Here is an 18,427-nt window from a genome sequence, read left to right on the forward strand (position 1 = left end):
ATGCCCGCTGCTCATGGATGACGTTACTTCATACCTGTCAAATCCCTTAACACATTCTTGCAGAGGGAGCTGGTAGGAACGTTGGGTTGCTCGGTCATTGGCCAGGATCAACGGCGGCGTGGTGTATTCCGCAAATATGCCCGACTGTGAGGGCGGGCCACAAGCCGGCGTGAGTAGGTTAAACATTGATTTTATCAGGGCATCACGGGGTGATCAGCCCCTCCCCACCTAGCCCCACCCCTCCCCACCCAGCCCCTCCCCACCCTCCCCTCCCCACCCAGCCCCTCCCCACCCTGCCCCTCCCCACCCTCCCCTCCCCACCCAGCCCCTCCCCACCTAGCCCCACCCCTCCCACCCCCCACCCAGCCCCACCCTCTCCACCCAGCCCCTCCCCACCCAGCCCCTCCTCACCCTCCCCACCCTCCCCTCTCCACCCAACTCCACCCCTCCCATTAAAATGTCCGTGTTTTCAAGAGGCTGAAATCTAGAAACATGTAAATGGACAGCAACCACGCCACTTTCAAACATCACACTCTTTTTTTTATTGGTAAAATCGTAGCAAAAGGACCACAACTTACAATGACCACCTGTAGTAATGCGAGTCAAGTCACTGAGCTCGCCAAATCCACACGGCCAGCAGAGGATGGCTCTGGAAAGCTCAGAGCATAGGACAGGCACTTTTGAAATTGCTTTACTTGTTTTTGCATTTATTTATTTGTACCTACGTGACTTTACCGAAACAACCAAAGAGTATGAATCCTTGCAGTCACGAAAACTTCAAATCTAGAATTGCTTTACTTTTGTCATAGAAGTAGGAGTTTCGTTTTTAAAAAATCTAATCAAATGCATTTATCTGATCCTAACAACACTGAAATTGTCAGTCAACGATACAAATGTTTAGGCTCTATAATATGTTCCCACATACAAAACATGCAATTGTTAAATACATAAACCACAGTAAAAGTATTTTAACATAAACCACAGTTAATGTATTTAACAATTATAAATATCTCAATGCCTTTATTAATTATAAATGCCTAAAATAATCTTGTGGTGATCTCACAATACAATGTGGCATCGAAAAGCACGCACACAAATTGGTTTCACTGCAGCCACTATTTGACTCCACTTACATTTATAATTCAATAAATACTGGGTTCCTGGGAAATAGGGGGTCACAGTGAAACATCGTCATCCCAACATCGCGACAAGGCCCATCAAATAGGATCAGTAAACAGCCTCCCTGTAACTACACTGGACCATAATGAGGTTCGCATCTCCGATGAGCGCGGTTTGTTACGTACGGTGCGAAAGAAGTTCAACACACAGATCACTTTCCAAGTAGCTGCTTCCGCTGCTGCTCCAAGAGGCCTTCAAGATGCTCTGCGCGCTTTACAGAAGCCTGCAGCACACGACTGCCGTTAAAGCACCGTGCCACGAACCACATGGCATTTACACTCAACTTGGAAATATGCAGCATCATCTGTTATTATAACGAACATTGGATTCTATAGTAATCCATCAAGTAGCCGAGGGATTTACATTATCATAAGCCCACACCCATCAATGATCATTTGATTATGATTATGACAATATAAAGTAAAATATGAAACTAAATGCGTGTGATTTAAAACATTAATATTTTAAGTGTACAAACCTCATGCTGCTTCCTTAAACTGTTCACCATTTCTTCTTTTTTCACAATGGCAGCTTTAACTCTGAATAATAAAACAAAATGTAAAACTACACATTGCAATAAAAAATATAGAAAATAAAACTACCAATTGCAAGACTTTATTATTAAATGTTGAAATGATTATGGCAATTTAAGGTTTCTTAAATGGGCATCAACAATGGATGTTAAATCCATGGAAATTAGAAAGTTACATTGTACCACCGTATTCAACAACTTAGAATTCTTATTTTTAGCAGCAGTGTCCAAAACTCAAGAAGCTAAAATATGATTAAATTAAAGACGTAAATATTGCATTTTGACATGACGTAAATTTGAGTATCAGAATTAATTAAACAAACCCATTAAGAATTTACGTGTTTTTAACAGGCTGAAATCTAAACACATATAAATTGACAACAACCACATCACTTTCCAACATCACACTTTTTTATTGGTAAAATCGGAGCAAAAGACCATAACCTGCAAAATTGAGCTCAACTTGGAATTTGTGGAGCTACGCATTCGTCTGCACGTACTTACCTCTGGTGCACTTCCTGTAACTCCTTTTCCTTATCCTGATTAACCATCTGTATCTCTGCATGCTGCCGTGCTCTCAGCTCCGTCATCTCAGCTTGCAGGTGCCGATTCTCTTCCTCCGTCATCGCCAGTCGCTCTGCAAACTCCTGCCTCAGTACAGCACCAAGGCGATTCCGCTCTTCCATCAGTTGTGAATTCACCTGCACTCGCGTTGGCACACAACACAACACCTCATCATACACAAGGCACACAATATTGACCTATTCTTGGGTCTTCTCTCTAGATGAATTTGGAAGGCCAGCCTTCGGTTAAGGGTGACCCAGAGACATTTTGGAAAAGGGGTCGTTCGAATGAGTTTTCTGCAGAAAGACAGGCCATGCATGTAGCTTGCAGCCCGATTGTTGAGATCGAAATTGATGATGGAATGGCAACCAAATGAAAGACGTTGCCCATGAGAACGTCCAACGTGCTGATGGAGTGAAGAACTCAGCACGTGGTGCAGTCAGAAGATGAATTGTGGCATCGCAGGAGAATGAGGATTGGTGACATCGTGGTGAGCCCATCATCTAGCAGTCGAAAGATCATGGCCGATGATGATTGCGCATGTTTAGCTCTGTGAGCATTGTTACCTTATTCATTTCAGATAACTCTGCGTCCTTCTGCTGCAGCAAACCTTGGCAGCGGGCAGCCTCCCCCTCCACCTGGGTTAAGCGTGTCCTCAACTCAACAGCCTTCGACTGAGCCCTCTTCTCCGCTTGCTCCAGTTCACGCACCTCAGCCTCTTGCATTTCTCGCACACGTCGCAGCCTGACGTGAGACAAAGACAAGACAAAGATCCCCCATATAGCCTTGACAGACTGTTACGGAAAGTACTGTTAGCGAGCACCTATAAAGGCCGGCACGGCACATGAGGGGGTGGGCGGCCAATACCATGGCTGGCCGTCTTTGTCTCCCTAGTGGTGATTTTTTACACACCACACCAGTTACTCATTTGAGACTGAGTCGACCAAGGGGAGGCCCAGGACCGGTTCAGATAATCGTCCTTGGTGTTGGTGAGCAGGAATTTAACTCAGGTCACTGGGTTCGTAACATAACGCGCTAACCACTCCACAAAGGCCCCCCGTATAGCCTTCATAGACTGTTGGAAGAAGTGTGAGCGAGCACCTACACAAAGACGTCACTATGCACCAACGTGTATAGCCAACTCCTACCGCAGACTCTCTCCTACCGCAGACCGAGCTGGGATGTGCTTTAATTCTGCTTCACAATATTCCTGACTCCCTTTTCCCATTTGCTTCATCCCATGGTTGCCCCCAAGAATAACTCACAATCTAACACCCTTGTTAGCGTGACAATGACAACATTTCATAATCAACGTTTTTGGGTTAGATCGCGTTATTTATAAATGTGTCGAAACCCTCCACCACCCGACACGGCCAATCAGCAAAAAAGTGTCACGTTGACAAAAGACAAATAGTTCACTGCTTTAGCCCACCGGTGTGTTGAAGAGTTCACTATTCACATTTATAAATAACGCGATCTAACCAAAAAACGTTGATTATGAATATTGGTCGCGAAAGCCTACGTGTTAAAATTATAACATTGCATGTGCAATACAACCCTTGTCACCACCACAACAAAGTGTGAACACTAAATGTATTATAAAATGTAGGTTATTGATCATGTTTATTTAGAGATACCAAATCTCCTAATACTGGCACATAGGGATCCACGGAAGAAATGCGCCTTATATATGTAAACTATTCTTAGGTTTTTTGGTAAAGTCACGTAGGTAAAACATTAAAACTAATAAAAGTAAAATAAAATAAAAATCACGACGTTTCGGAGGCAACACAAGCTTCCGTCTTCAGGTGGAACCGCCACAGCCACGACAGCTGTATCAAGTAAATGAGAGATTGCAAGAGCTACCACTCCGTATATATAATGGTTGGAGAGGGGGAAGGGCCAAGTACGGCACACTTTTTATTAATATGTGTGCCGTACTTGGCCCTTCCCCCTCTCCAACCATTATATATACGGAGTGGTAGCTCTTGCAATCTCTCATTTACTTGATACAGCTGTCGTGGCTGTGGCGGTTCCACCTGAAGACGGAAGCTTGTGTTGCCTCCGAAACGTCGTGATTTTTATTTTATTTAACTTTTATTAATTTTAATGTTTTACCTACGTGACTTTACCGAAAAAACCTAAGAATATGAATCCTTGCAGTCACGAAAGCTTCAAATCTAGAGTATGTAAACTAGCTTTACTGCCCCGGCTTCGCCCGAGACTTGGATTCTTGTCTTGGATTAATGCACGGCCTACGCGGAGGGTGGGGGGTGCGTGACGTCAGCAGGCACACTGCGTGACGCTGCCGCATGCGGGTGACATCACAGATGTGACGTCACCGCTCACTTCCCCTGCATAACATATCCATTATTGCGCCCCCAAAATACAAAAGTCTATTTTTATACTTTTTGCATTGTGTACAGTCTGGAAGCTACCCACGTGCCAAATTTCAAGTTTGTTACATGTTGGGAAGTATGCTAAACATTTCAAACACACACACATATTCACGAATTGACCTTTTATATATATAGATAATTATTACTGCCGTTGTAAGGCCTATAGTGTTATCAAATATAAATCAATCAGTTTGGGTGGCCGGGTGGTGCAGCGATAACGCTTGTGCCTCACACCAAAAAGAGTCTGGGTTCAATTCCACTGTGGGAGGAGGGGGGGGTCTCCCCGTGTGGGGTGTGGATGTTCTCCCCCTGTTCTTCATTGGGTTTTCTCCGGGTTCTCTGGTTTCCTACCATAGCTTAAATCATACAATTCAATATGTGTTGGCCAAACATCTCAATGTCGAGTCTTTAGATTCAGTCTGCCTTTCCTGGGTAAAGAAGCACAGTTTTCACTCGTTATTCACAAGTTGTACGTTCTGGAGATGGTCCTGAGTAGCACATTTTGCAGATAATGATCTGGGCCTACGAAAACGTATATTTTTAATGAATTACCTTAACTAAATATAACATATTCAATACATGAAATTATCCCATCACTTTATCTCGTAACTTTATCTCAACACTTTCTCATATCACGTTCTCTCTCGTAACTTTATCTCTAATCACTTTATCTCCCAACATTTTACATCTCACCACCCGCACTTCCGATGAGCTCGGTTGGCTATGTACGGAGAGAAAGAAGTTCAACATACATACATACATGCATCACTTTATCTCATCAGTTTCTCTCTCTCTCTCGATGCAGTAGTCACGTGGACTTCCAGATGCATACCGCTGACAGCCAAAATCGCGGACAGCAAGTTCGCGGATAACGAGGGAACACTGCAACGCACATTTATCGACCTGTTTTCGGCTGCACGATCACACTCTTGGCGCGCAGCTGTAGCATCGTCCTCCAGCCGCCGGATGACCATCTCAATCTCCTCATCGCGAGTCTTGCGAACCTCCTCGCGCAACTCCCGCTCACGACTGAGCAGCCAGGCCTCCTGCATCACCAGAAGAGGTGTTTTCACGTGCCATTTTTAAATCATCTAGTGCAGATCTTAAATGTGCATTGGACTTCTATTCCACCATACGCAGCCAACCGTGCTCATCGAAGGTGCAAAACGTATATTTTGCTGGATCTAAATTATAAACAATGCAAAAATAAATGAAATTTTTTTTATAAATTGTCAAAGTGATTTATTGCTCTAGGAGCATTGAGATGGTGCTCACCTTTTTTACAGCCTTGAGCTGGTGGAAAAAATTCCACATTCCTCTGTCAGGGATGAGTCTTTTCATAGCACAAGCACTATTGACTTCCCCACAAAATGGTACTAATTCTTTTAAACCCCAGAGGGATGATGGGCTAAGTCAACCCCCAACCAGAATTCGAACTCACAACCTTCCAATTGCGAGCCGCTCACTGTTGAGCCACTCAGCCGGTTACTCTGAACCAATAATCACTGAGATGAAGGTTTATATTGGTGAAGTCGTCAGTGGTGATAAACTTGCATTAATAGAACAGATGACTACTCACCATGACCTGCAGACTTACAACAAATTTGATTTAACACGTAGGCCTTCTCGACCAATATTATTCATAAAGGTTTTTGGGTTAGATGGCTTAAATATAAACGTGTCATTAACCCACCATCACCCCGACACAGCCAATTAGATGAAGGTTTGTCACATAAACAAAAGTGCAAATGAGTTACTACTTCAGCGCACCGGTGTGTCAGAGAGTAAACCCACAACATTTAAAATTTTAGTACGACGTTTCGCTGGCGATTACAAACAGCTTCATCAGGTGATTTGACTAAATTGTGAAGAAGTCTTCCTGTTTCTGGACTTAATTTATATTTACGTGATCTAACCAAAACACCTTCATTACGAATTACAACAAAATTTGTCGGGAGGTGCTGTGATCAGTTCCGTGGATTTCAAACCTGTTTTTTCCTGTAGTTTTCTTCCCAAGTCTGTTTCTCAATTTCAAGTCGCTCTTTGTACCCCAGCAATTCCACCTACATAAGAAACGCCGGTACATTAATTTGTCATGTGTGCCAGAAAAAAGAACACCAAGCAGATTTGTCAATGTTGAAATTGGTACTACAATTGAAACATGTAACCATCTTCCCAACAGAAGTTAATCATGTTTTGGCCCGACAACAATTTTAATTGCTAGCAACGGTTTAGTAGTAATAGGTAAAATATTGTAACTATGTGGATCATGTGCTCCAAATACTTAAATACCATACGTTGTTATCGATGTTAATTGAGAAAATATATTCTATGGTTACATATACAAGGTCCCTAATGGTGAGACAACCAGACACAAACACAAAGATTGTGCTTCAAGGGCTTTTTACAAAACATGTTTGAAGTACATATACTTGTATTTTGCATGCATGTATTGAACTTCTTTCGCACTGTAAGTAACCAACCATGCTAATCGAAGGTGCAAATGTAATACTTTATTAATATCTAAAGTCATGACTATTATGGTTTAACCTAGTAATTAAAAACTTTTTTTCTAACATTGTGATATGGGACTCCCCTGATAATCCATATGAAAGTTCAAATGAGCATTGGGGCAGTCCTCATTTCCAGTTTACAGCCCTGATCCAGAGTTGGATATTCTACATTTCTCCGGCGGGGGCGAGTCTCTCCATAGGACAACCACTGTTGCTATTCTTGGTTCTTTCGGTAAAGTCATGTAGAAGGGAAATAATAAAATAATAAAAATACAATTCTCACAACGTAAGATTTTTATTTTTTTATTTTATTTTCACACCTGATGACGATTTCTTGTGTTGCAATCGAAACGTCGTGAAAATTGTATTGTTTTATTTTTATTAGTTTATTATTTCCCTTCTACGTGACTTTACCGAAAGAACCAAGAATATGAATCCCTGCAGTCACGAAAGCTTTAAATCGAAATTTAACCACTGTGGACTTCCCACAAAGTGATGATGGCCTAAGCTAACCCACCTAGCCATCTGGCTGGTCAACAATATGTATGGATATTCCACACGGAGACCAGGAGCTTTATTTAGAGTTCTAGAATTGGCATTGAATTCCACCTGGTGTCGTTTTTCCTGCTCTTCTTTGGCATGGTGGTACTCTTCCTTTAACGCCTGGCAGGCTGTAATAGAATTCCTCTCCAGTTGTCTGCGTAGTTCCTCCAGATCAGCCCTCTGCCTGTATAGCCACAGGTGCAGAATAGGACTCGATCAAGCAGAAAAGCATTACGTTTGAATGTGTGTCTACATAGGTATCACTTATGTACTCGGTGGAAAAATGCGTACACTAAATGTGGAACACTAAATGTCCTGCAGAAATGCGCTGCGTTGTGGCATACCTGTGAGCCTGCTCGCTCAGTCGTTCTTTTTCTTGGCTCAGCTCCGCGGCAATTCTCAGTCTCTGTTGGTGCAGAGCTTTCTGTTCCTCCATCAACGCCTGCTCATAGCTTCTCATTCCAAACAGCACATGACACACTGCATGACGCCACAGCCAAGAAGAATTTTCTAATGCAAAATAACAAGACCCTATCTGCAGAACACATGATATAATAAGTATTTTAAAAAGTTATTTTATTTTTCCAAGTAAGGCCCACAAAATAGCTCTATTTCAGAAGTGACCCAGCCACAAATGATAGCTCAACGAAGTGGCTTAGCATCACTTGGAAATAATTTTTAGCAGCCAAATACGCATGTTGATTCTAAATGTAGAGGGAAAAACCGGAGAACCCATAGGAAATTCCACGCAACCACGGGGAGAAGAGGCAAACTCGAAATATACAGGCATCAGTGTCGGGATCGAACCCACAACCTCCTGTATACCTGGTGAGGTAGTTAACATCTCACTGTAGCACAGGTAGGTGGCTCAGTGGTAGAGGGGGTAGTTCGCAATCAGAAGGTTGTAAGATCCAATCTTGGTTTGCTTTTTTAAAACACAGTTGCTGACCACAGGTCCAGATGCCCCAAATATTCAGCAAGTTGACTCTGTCCATCATCTGTTCTGGGATCATTAAATTGAGTACCACTTTGTGGGACATCAAGAGTGGTCCTATAGGAGACCCGCCCCCCTTGTCACAGGAATACGTAATTTCTACAGCTGCTTCCCTTCCGGGTACGCTGGTTTGCTGTTGCATGCCAAATGCTCATAAATGGTAGTTGCCAAACAAGCAATGAAAGATTATAATCTTTAATTATCTTTAAAAATGGGCTTAAAGATTCAGTGACGCTTTCTGCGGTAAATAATTGGCATTGTAGACTGAGCAGGGAAGCGAAGAATAATGTACACAGCAGGGTTGCATGGGCATTACATAAAAACAACTCAAATAACTTGAATTTGCCATGTGCCTTAGAAATGTAACAAACGTCTCAAAAAGCACAGAATAGCATAGGAAGACTGGAAGAGAATAAAAAGGACCATGAAAGGGAAGGAGACAAGTAGCCATTAAGGCGGTTCGAGAGCACGGCGTTTGATAGGAGAGTTTTGAGGAGAGGCTGAAAAGCAGAGAGAGAGGTGACCATGCAGAGTTGCCTGGGGAAGGAGTTCCAGACAGTGGTGGCATAGTAGCTACACGATGGCCACCAAATAACATAACAGGGAGATGGAATACTACCCACTGCTTTTGTGCCACATCTCTCTCCCGCTGGCATGCAGCTTCTTTCTCCTTGTCGAGCTGGGCTCGGAGCTCCTGGATTTGCTGCACATAACGCTTGGCAGCACGCTCATCGCTCGCTTGTAACTCGGCCTCATGAAGTCCACTGAGTCGTGCTAGTTCCTGTTTGTGTTTGCTGATCAGTTTCTGGATCTCTGGCTCCAGGCCTGGAATGACAAAGATACGTTTATGTCACATTTTGCGGTCATAAACCGCTTCCATATCAGAAACAGGTTACGTCCATGAATGAACATTTTTTTTAGTGCAGTCCTACTAATTACCGCAAACGACTGCAAATTTACAAACTTCCACAAAGTACGAGAAAGGACCCCCTCTCACCCGTGCTGGTGGGCACTGGGGTAGAGGTGAGTTGGCGGGGGGGGGGGACGGACGGGAGCCCGGACCAAGGGTGGGGGCATGCAGGAGGGGGGGATGGTGCGGGAGTGGGGGGGGATGGCATGCAAGGCGCGCGGGTGGGGGTGCACGGGGGAGCCATAAGGGGGGGCGACTGGTGGGGGGCCTGTGGGTGAGGGGGGGTCCTTTGTTGTACTTTGCAATAAATTTGCGGGAGTTTCTGGTACTTTGTGATAAGTATGTGGTAGTCTACGTTCATTAACAGGACCAGTAAATGTGCACTACCTTGTAGGCAAATTTGCGGTAGTTTGTGGAAATTAGTAGGACCAATCTTAAGAGCTCTAGTAGCACGGAATGGATGACTCATGCAGAAATTACCATATGCATTGCTCATCTGTAGAGGCAGCGAGGAGCCATTGGATGTCATTACAAGTGTAGTAGAACCACGCGGAGACGAGGAATTCTATAAGGGCTGTTGCCGTTTAATTAAACACTCTCACACTCGGCATCCTACGCTCACACCCGTGTAGGTGCACTCTGTCTCGATCCTTTACCCCGGACACGGATCACTATTTGGGTCCAACCCTCGGCTACCCTTTGGGCTCTCCCACTCATCTGTCCGGAGCGAGGGTTTAACCAACACCGCTCCGTGACGAAGAGAGAGAGACCCTCTTCCAGCCGATCCTTACCCTCGCTCCCTACGACGACCCCCCTCCGTCACGGGGCCCCTCCTTAAGAACCCTTTGGGCGGCTCCTCCCCCCAGCTCGGCTCCACCCATGTTCCCGAAGGTGCTCTCCAAAGCCCCTTACGTAACCCGTGACGTTGCGTCTTCCTTGACTATCAACTCTGAGTTGCAGCCACTATGTCTGCAAATTTGCGCGCGTTATAAATTGAACTATTATTATTAATAACCCGCTCGCACCTCCTCCTGGTCACCCCCTCATTGGCTACTCACAATACTCCTCCTCTACACAAGCAGGCTACTCATACACATATCGTTTCAATTTTTGAGTGCTAAAAATTAGTTATTAAAATGGTCCAAGTAGGAAAATGTCTTTAATAAAATGTGTGATATAACATCAAAATATTAGTTTTTTTCTGTATTTCCTTAGATTGATTACACATATTACTATTCTTGTAATGTCATAAAGTGACTTATGAGAAATTAAATGATCATCATCAGCCATAAGGAATCCATTCATGGATGTGCCGTGTCACATCATCTCGTTGTGGAGTTTGAAACATAACGTCATCGCCAATTAAATCCTTTTGACAACCAAATGTCAGAAAGCATTACAGAATCAATGTGTATGCATGATTTTTCTTCCTTGTGTAATGAAAAAAACATTAGAAAATAAATGTGCATTGTTACCTTTTACTGTTATTTCTTTTATTTTTTTGGTCTTTTCATCGATCCACTTTTCTCTTCTCAGTTTTTCTGTTGCTGCCATTACATCCTTCAACCTCTTTACCTCCTGTGGAACAAATACCATGCATAAATGTCTCATGATACTTGTTCATGTATTCAGAGTGGTATCAAATAAACTGACTATACTTATGGAATGTATCGTTATACCATGGCTGTACAGTATTAAAACGATGGCAGATTCTTGTCCTGTCAGCCAGTCAGTATCCTTTATTTAACCCAGAGGTCGGCAACCAAAATAACAAGAAGAGACGTTTTTTGATCAAATTGGGTAAAAAAAAAATCAATAATACGAGAGCCGCAATGCACTGTGTGGTGAATAAGAGATGGTGGTCCTAAATAAATAACGCCACGAGGCAGTCCTTAAAGAGACGCATTCGGCTCCGGAGCCGCAGGTTGCTGACCCCTGATTTAACCAAATAACACATTCCTGCGGAGGGAGCTGGTAGGAACGTTGGGTTGCTCGGTCAATGGCCAGGGTCAACGGCGGCGTGGTGCATTCCGCAAATATGCCCGACTGTGAGGGCGGGCACAAGCCGGCGTGAGTAGGTTAAACGTTGAGTTTTATAAGGGCACCACGGGGTGACCAGCCCCTCCCTACCCAGTGCCACCCCCTACCCGGCCCCACCATCCCCACCCAGCCCCTCTCTGCACGACGGACACAATAATCCCCTGTGGGCTGGTGTAACCAGTAAAAGAAACCCATTGAGATATATGAAAGGTTGCCTATTTTGCAAGGGCGACTTTGGTAACATAAAGACAAAATAAGTTATTCAACATTGATATTTAACAAATCTACATTCACCTGTAAAACTGCCCCTGAAATACAAGCAGCCGAATACAATGGAGAACAATACATCACGTATTATATACTGGGATAATAAGGGTGGTTAGTGGTCAGTAAGGAGGCGAGACATAGTTTGTTCAATGTATCAATGTTGAATCATAAAGTGGTAGGGGGATATGCCAAGAACCTTTTCATGCTGCTCTTGCATATGCTGAAGGCGTCTTGCATACTTCCCGTCAATGTGCTGCAGTTCTTTCACAACCGACTCGCACTTTTCACTCAGGTTCTTCTTATCTTCAATTAGCTAGTCCCAAAGAGATAAAGCAATGTAACAACGACTGAATTTTGATTTAAAGCTTTCGTGACTGCAGGGATTCATATTCTTGGTTCTTTCGGAAAAGTCACGTAGAAGGGAAATAATTCAATAATACGGATATTTTACTATACAAATTCTCACGTTTCGACTGAAACACAAGCAATCATCATCAGGTGTGAAATCCACAGCAAGAACATTTTTAAAAAGTCGCGTTTTTTTCCTAACGTCAGCACCACGAACAGCGATTTGGCAGTTTGAATTGCTTACTGTATTTACGTTGAATAATGTTGAGCTGGATTTACTTAAGATCAACATTTATTTGTCAAGAGCGATGATGACGACGATGATGATGATTAAAGTGGAAGAGAGGGGAAACCTGGTCAATGAAGGAGAGGTGGCGCTGGATGGCTGTCTCATAATGCTCCTTTTGTCGTTGGAGTTGAAGTTGCCTTTCGCGATCAGCATCCTTTGCATACCTAACTGTGAGTTCCTTCTGCTGAGCCTAGACATCGATGGAAAGACCGCTTCAAAAAACACATCGCTTTGTGTTTGTTAAACGTTAAGGACACTGCGATAAAGTTAAACTACAAGGCATAACAATCGTGAGTTTTGTTGTGTAAAATATAAGTCGTGATAAAACAAGCAAACAATAATATCCTTTTCATTTTACACATCCCAATAAGCCACGTAGCCTAAAGTTAACCAGATCACAGTTCGATGAGATGTCACTTTTTTTCGCAAGGAAACGTGGGTAACCTTACATTAATGAAGCTCATTTTTTTTATCAGCTTTTGGTAAAGTTAACATGAAATTTGCACGTGATGTTTCAGAGTTTAGAACTCCAAATTACAACAGACAACATCCGTTAACATTCTGTTTTTTATTACTTGTTGGCTGTAAGTACATACAGAATCAATCAATAATAACGTCCAGCCCAATCCACTGTTAGATGTAAGCCTCTTATACCACGTCAGTCATTAGGGTTGTTTGAGCATACCTCGCCACGCTAACGAGTAAGAGGCACGAAATTCTCATAAGTTCATGCATTGAATCGCGATTCAATCCCTAAAATTTAATATAACTCTTAGCAGGATCGTGGGGTGGGCAGAATCGTGGTGGGTTCTGGGATGCGTGGAACCTGGCATGGCATAAAATGGCCTGTGGGGTTTGGCCGGCCTAATCATAGTGATATCAGCTGCTTGAAAATAGTGCCAGCAGGCTTGTATCGTCTAGAATAACAATTGCTATTCTTCTTGACTTAAAGCTTTCGTGACTGCAGGAATTCATATTCTTGGGTCTTTCGGTAAAGTCACGTAGGTAGGCTCAAAGAAAATAACCAAAAATAGAATTGCTATTCTTGTCGATACTGAAAAGCTGGTATCAGGTCAATGTTTTATGTACATACAACTCTAACGGAAGCACAACTGATGATGAAGAGCCAATAGGGGTTTGAGGGGTGGATCCTGGATTAGAGAAACATCGATGATTGACAACCATAGATTGATGAAGGAGCTGCTGACAATTTGATTGGAGTAAACCTTGAAATGTTTCTCAAGAATACATTTTCAGTTGGGAGTACCATTTCTCCTCACATACTTATAATAATGTAGTGATCCTTACAAATATTTGATCCAATACTCGCATCCACACCTTATGAAATGTATTTTCCTCACACAAAGTCTTCAATGCACCTCTGCACATCATGTACTCACATATGCCCATATACTTTATTCCATAACTTGTAAGTGTGATTAAAACAAGGCACACATCTATCATTCACAAATATAAACAATAGCACAAAGTGCCACATTTTGCCACAACGCACCAGAGCAGTCTGCAGCATATAAACACTCCTTCTCTTCTCTTCCAGCTCGAGTTTCATCTTTATTAAAGTACTCGTCACTTCTGCCGATTCTTGCTCAATCTGGGAAAAATATCTTTCTTCACATGCCTGGTGCACACAAACATACCGTACAGGTATTGTTAATGTATTGCTCAATCTTCTACTGCAGATGTACAAAACAAACTAAAACACAGTTCAAAAAGCATAACCGTGATGCTACAAACCAAGCAATTTCTTAAATTACCAAATGCAGCGGTGAGAAAAAAAAGTCAAATCAAAGTGATTACCCACTCAACGAATTCAAGGATGCACTCACCTTCTGTTCCATGGTGGAGATAACAATAACACAATACAATGGCATGTATCCAGGAAACACTGGGCTAGGGATGGACATCTTCTGGTCTTTTTGGTTATCCGTTTTTGCATTCTATGATTATCCCGGAGGGCAACCTTTGCAATCACGTGTGCAAGTTTTTTTTTTGCAGCCGTTTGTAACCCGAGTGGGATTTCATTAAAACAAGCGTACAATATATAACATTGGAATATGCTTCCACGAAGTGCTTACGTAAAAACTGTAATGCGGAGAAACAGACTTGCCTCTGCTGGAAGTGGTGATACTAAAGTCGTGGTGATATCTTGCGCATTCTTCTCCATCTGCTCCAATGTCTCCATGAGATTGGTTAATGCGGCATTGGAGGGCACGGCTGTCTCAGTAGGGCTGCCCATGGCCGATTCCCCCTGCACACCAGACAGTTAAACAATGTAGTTACCAAACCGTGTTTAGCTGTAGTAATAATTATAAACCAAAAATGTTGATTTCCATTTTTTCCTGTTATATGTGAATCAAAAAAATGTACGTAAGTGATAGACACAAAATATATAAGATGAAGCAGTAATACTTTATTGGGTAAAGATGTATGATGGAGTATACTTCAAAGCCACATTCGACGTGGTTAATTGGCCATCAGCAACTTCACCCAAGTTGAGAACCGCAGTGTGCTGGGTAGACCGAGTCCTTCACATGAGTTGAGGTATCATCAAGTAAAGTTAATGGGGAAAGCAGCGATAGAAGAGTGATACGGAGGTAACAGACCGCCGGTAAGCGAGTGACGGTCGTGAACCAGTGAGTTTAGGATATTTATACAGGTAGGAACAACAGGTTCCACACTGCCCACCATGGATTATTGTCTGCCTGTCGTGCATATTTGTCTGTCGTGCACGAATGCGCTGTCCAACCAAGTTCCTACCTGCCCACTTCGAAGGAAACGTGATCAATTAATCTGACTTCTTTGAGTTGAACTATATTGGTTAGAGTGAGGTATGAACTGAGTGCTCCACCCCAGATATGACAACAGTATTCCAGCTGCAGCCAAATGTGCAATTTGTGAAGTAGTACAGCAATCACAACAATCCTTTGGAGTTCGCAAGTCATTAAAATCTCAGAAATAGCGAGTAGGGAGTTAGCCTAACGGCTTGTCGATAAACCACTGGTCAAATCGCAGTAGGGGCAGTAGGGGCAACATGGCTCTGACCTTAGTCAATCCACGCGTACTTGTCGGGCTTAGGCGATGTATCAGGTTCGTCTTCCAGCAACTTCAGGGTCTCCAGAAGATCCCCAAGCGTGGACGCGCGGGCACGTGGGTTCACATCAGGTGACGCCTCTTCGCCCAAACCTTGTTTTGCGCAGACCAACCTCGAGGTGTCGCCGTTTTTAGACGTTCTTTCAGAACTGTCACCTATTTTTGGGGGCGCGAGAGAGAAGAAAAGACAAAACCATTGAAGTAATTTATATTGGAAAGCAGTACGGTCATAGATCACCTCCGATTAGCAACGGTTGGCTGCGTACGGTGCGAAAGTTCAACGTACATATCGGCGTCCACTTGTGTGCGTTAAATACACGACACCGCAATATTGGGGGGAATGTTTCATAACTGTTATTGTACGTATGTTGAACTTTTCGTAGCCAACCGTGCTAATCGGAAGCGCGTTATTACATATCCTGTCAACCCATACGGTTTAGCCATATTCTTGTACAGAGTAATTGAGTTTTCAGGTCCATACGGCATACAGCCGTTTCAATACGGGCAAAAAAATGTTGTCTATTTGTTTGTGTTTCTCCCTCGTGATGGGACTTTGTAGGATGAACGCTGAGATTTATAAGGGACATGGGGTGACCAATAAGGTCTGAATTGGTCTGTAATAATGTAGGGCACTGATAAGGGGTTGACAGGTATGTTGAGGGGCCGTCCATAAATGACGTCACGCACCTGGGGGGGGGGGGTGGGGTCAGACATTTGTGACGATGTGTGACGAGGGGGGGAGGAGGGGGTTTGAGAAATGTCACATCAAAATGCGCAACTTTAAATAAATATAGAATTGTTATAACACTAATTTTTATTAATTTTAATTATTAACTATTTGATTATTTAAATGTACTAAGGTCACCTTTGATTTATTCCATGAAGGAGCATTTTGCTTCTCCATGGGAGAATGGAGAAGCATACATTTTGAAAAAAAATGTAATGATTGTTATTAAACATTTTGATTCTAATTATTCTACCAGGGCTTTTCATTCTGTGGAATGAATATATGATTGTTATAATTGTACTCGGCATTTTGCTTCGTTCTACGACAGTTTCAAGTATTTTTCTATAGTTATAATTACTCTTAATATTTTATAATAATAAGATAATTTCAATATATTCTGAACATCTGCAGTTAGACGTTGAATATTTTCAAGTGAATTTTATGCTAAATTTAAGCTTTCCAACGCCTCCTTTTTCATGCGTTTTCTCCTACAACATCAGAGTGCAGCGCCACATTAAATACGCACTACAATGACAATAGTACTGGTAGGAACCTCCTGGTTACACCAGCCCACAGGGGAATGTGTCCGTCCATCGTGCAGAGAGGGGCTGGGTGGGGAGGGAGGGGCTGGGTAGGGAGGGGAGAGTGGGGAGGGGCTGGGTGGGGAAAGTGGGGCTGGTTGGGGAGGGTGGGGAGGGGCTGGGTGGGGAGGGTAGGGAGGGGCTGGGTGGGGACCGAGCAACCCAACGTTCCTACCAGCTCCTTCCGCAGGAATGTGTTTTAAAGCGATTTGAAGCATGTTTTTTTTTTGGGGGGGGGGGGCAGAGCTTTGTGACGTCATATTTGAGGGGGGGGGGTCTGAATTTTTGTGACGCCGATGGGGGGGGGGGGTCAAAAATCGTCCAAAATCGCGTGACGTCATTTAAGATTCGTTGCGTAACGTCAACACCTGCATTTCTTGGGGTCTTGGAACTCTTCGCCGTGACAGGATTCAGAGGCGACGTTCTCCGTTTGGTGTCAATTCTCTCGTCTGCGCTTCGTAAATCTTGCGCAGAGACTCGCTCAGTCCTTCTTCTTTGCATTTCCTGAAATTGTTCTAACATGTTAATCGCTGCGTTCGTGTATGGGTATTGAGATTCGTGAAGTCGTTATTTATCTTTTGATTTTAAACTTTCGTGACTGCAGGGATTCATATTATTGGTTCTTTCGGTAAAGTCACGTAGAAGGGAAATAATACAATAATATAAAACAATAAAAACTCTGATGATGATTGCTTGTGTTGCAGTCGAAACGTCGTGAGAATTTTTTGTTGTTTTATATTTATATCGTTATTTATCATTAAAGTGAAAGCAATAGCACATTAAAGCGTCACTCCCTTGACGCCTCAATAGGTACGGCGTGATATACGTACACACGTGTCGTTGCGTGTTTGCTATGTCATCATATTACATCCTGGACAACCTTTTAAAGCGAGAAATTCCATCTCAAAGGGGGATATTCTTGGTAGAAATATCTTAATAAATTTAATTAAATAAAAAGTATCGGCCACGGTCGAACCGACCGCAATACTTGAGCGATTAAGTACAGGCTAGCCCTGATGTCTTGTGACCCCCCATTTAATTCTCTAAAACACTATATTTTAAAAGTAAGGATTATGTAAAATGTTTTTAATGTGTTATGGGTCAATTCATTAAGGGGTCACAAGACATCCGGACCACACTGTACAACAGCCGCCCAGTAATAAAATCGTGGCTTTACCGTAAGCCGAATAAAAAGGCAAACATACTTACTGCGCGACCACTTAGTTGTGTGTGCACGCGTTAAATGCACAGCAAAGAGAGCGATGAGACGAATTTATCGCGAATTGTTCAGCGAACAGAACGACGGCAGCGCCACGCGATCGACTCGGGGCCTCCTCCTCGCCTAGGGCCGCCTCCTCGACCAGGCCGCGTTGCCATGGCGACCAGGCCACGTTGCCGTGGCGACCCGCGACCAGGCCGCGTTGCCATGG

At 43.3% G+C, this 18,427-nt stretch overlaps 1 protein-coding gene across 1 annotated transcript; it reads right to left on the reverse strand.

Moving 5' to 3' along the window:
* Positions 1-518: 518 nt before the first annotated feature.
* CEP131 (centrosomal protein 131) lies at positions 519-18,376 on the reverse strand. Its single transcript, XM_061569899.1, is given in 17 exon segments — positions 519-1,402; positions 1,658-1,718; positions 2,216-2,412; positions 2,842-3,019; positions 5,578-5,720; positions 6,663-6,737; positions 7,797-7,914; positions 8,075-8,182; positions 9,348-9,549; positions 11,110-11,212; positions 12,138-12,254; positions 12,643-12,768; positions 14,092-14,217; positions 14,707-14,847; positions 15,631-15,845; positions 17,366-17,501; positions 18,207-18,376. Coding segments are annotated over 16 exon segments (2,115 nt in total). The 5' UTR covers positions 17,499-17,501; positions 18,207-18,376; the 3' UTR covers positions 519-1,330.
* Between the last annotated feature and the right edge of the window lie 51 nt (positions 18,377-18,427).

The sequence above is a fragment of the Lethenteron reissneri genome, chromosome 44 (assembly GCF_015708825.2).
Source record: "Lethenteron reissneri isolate LAM-NWPU_2019-01 chromosome 44, ASM1570882v1, whole genome shotgun sequence".
NCBI lineage: Eukaryota > Metazoa > Chordata > Hyperoartia > Petromyzontiformes > Petromyzontidae > Lethenteron > Lethenteron reissneri.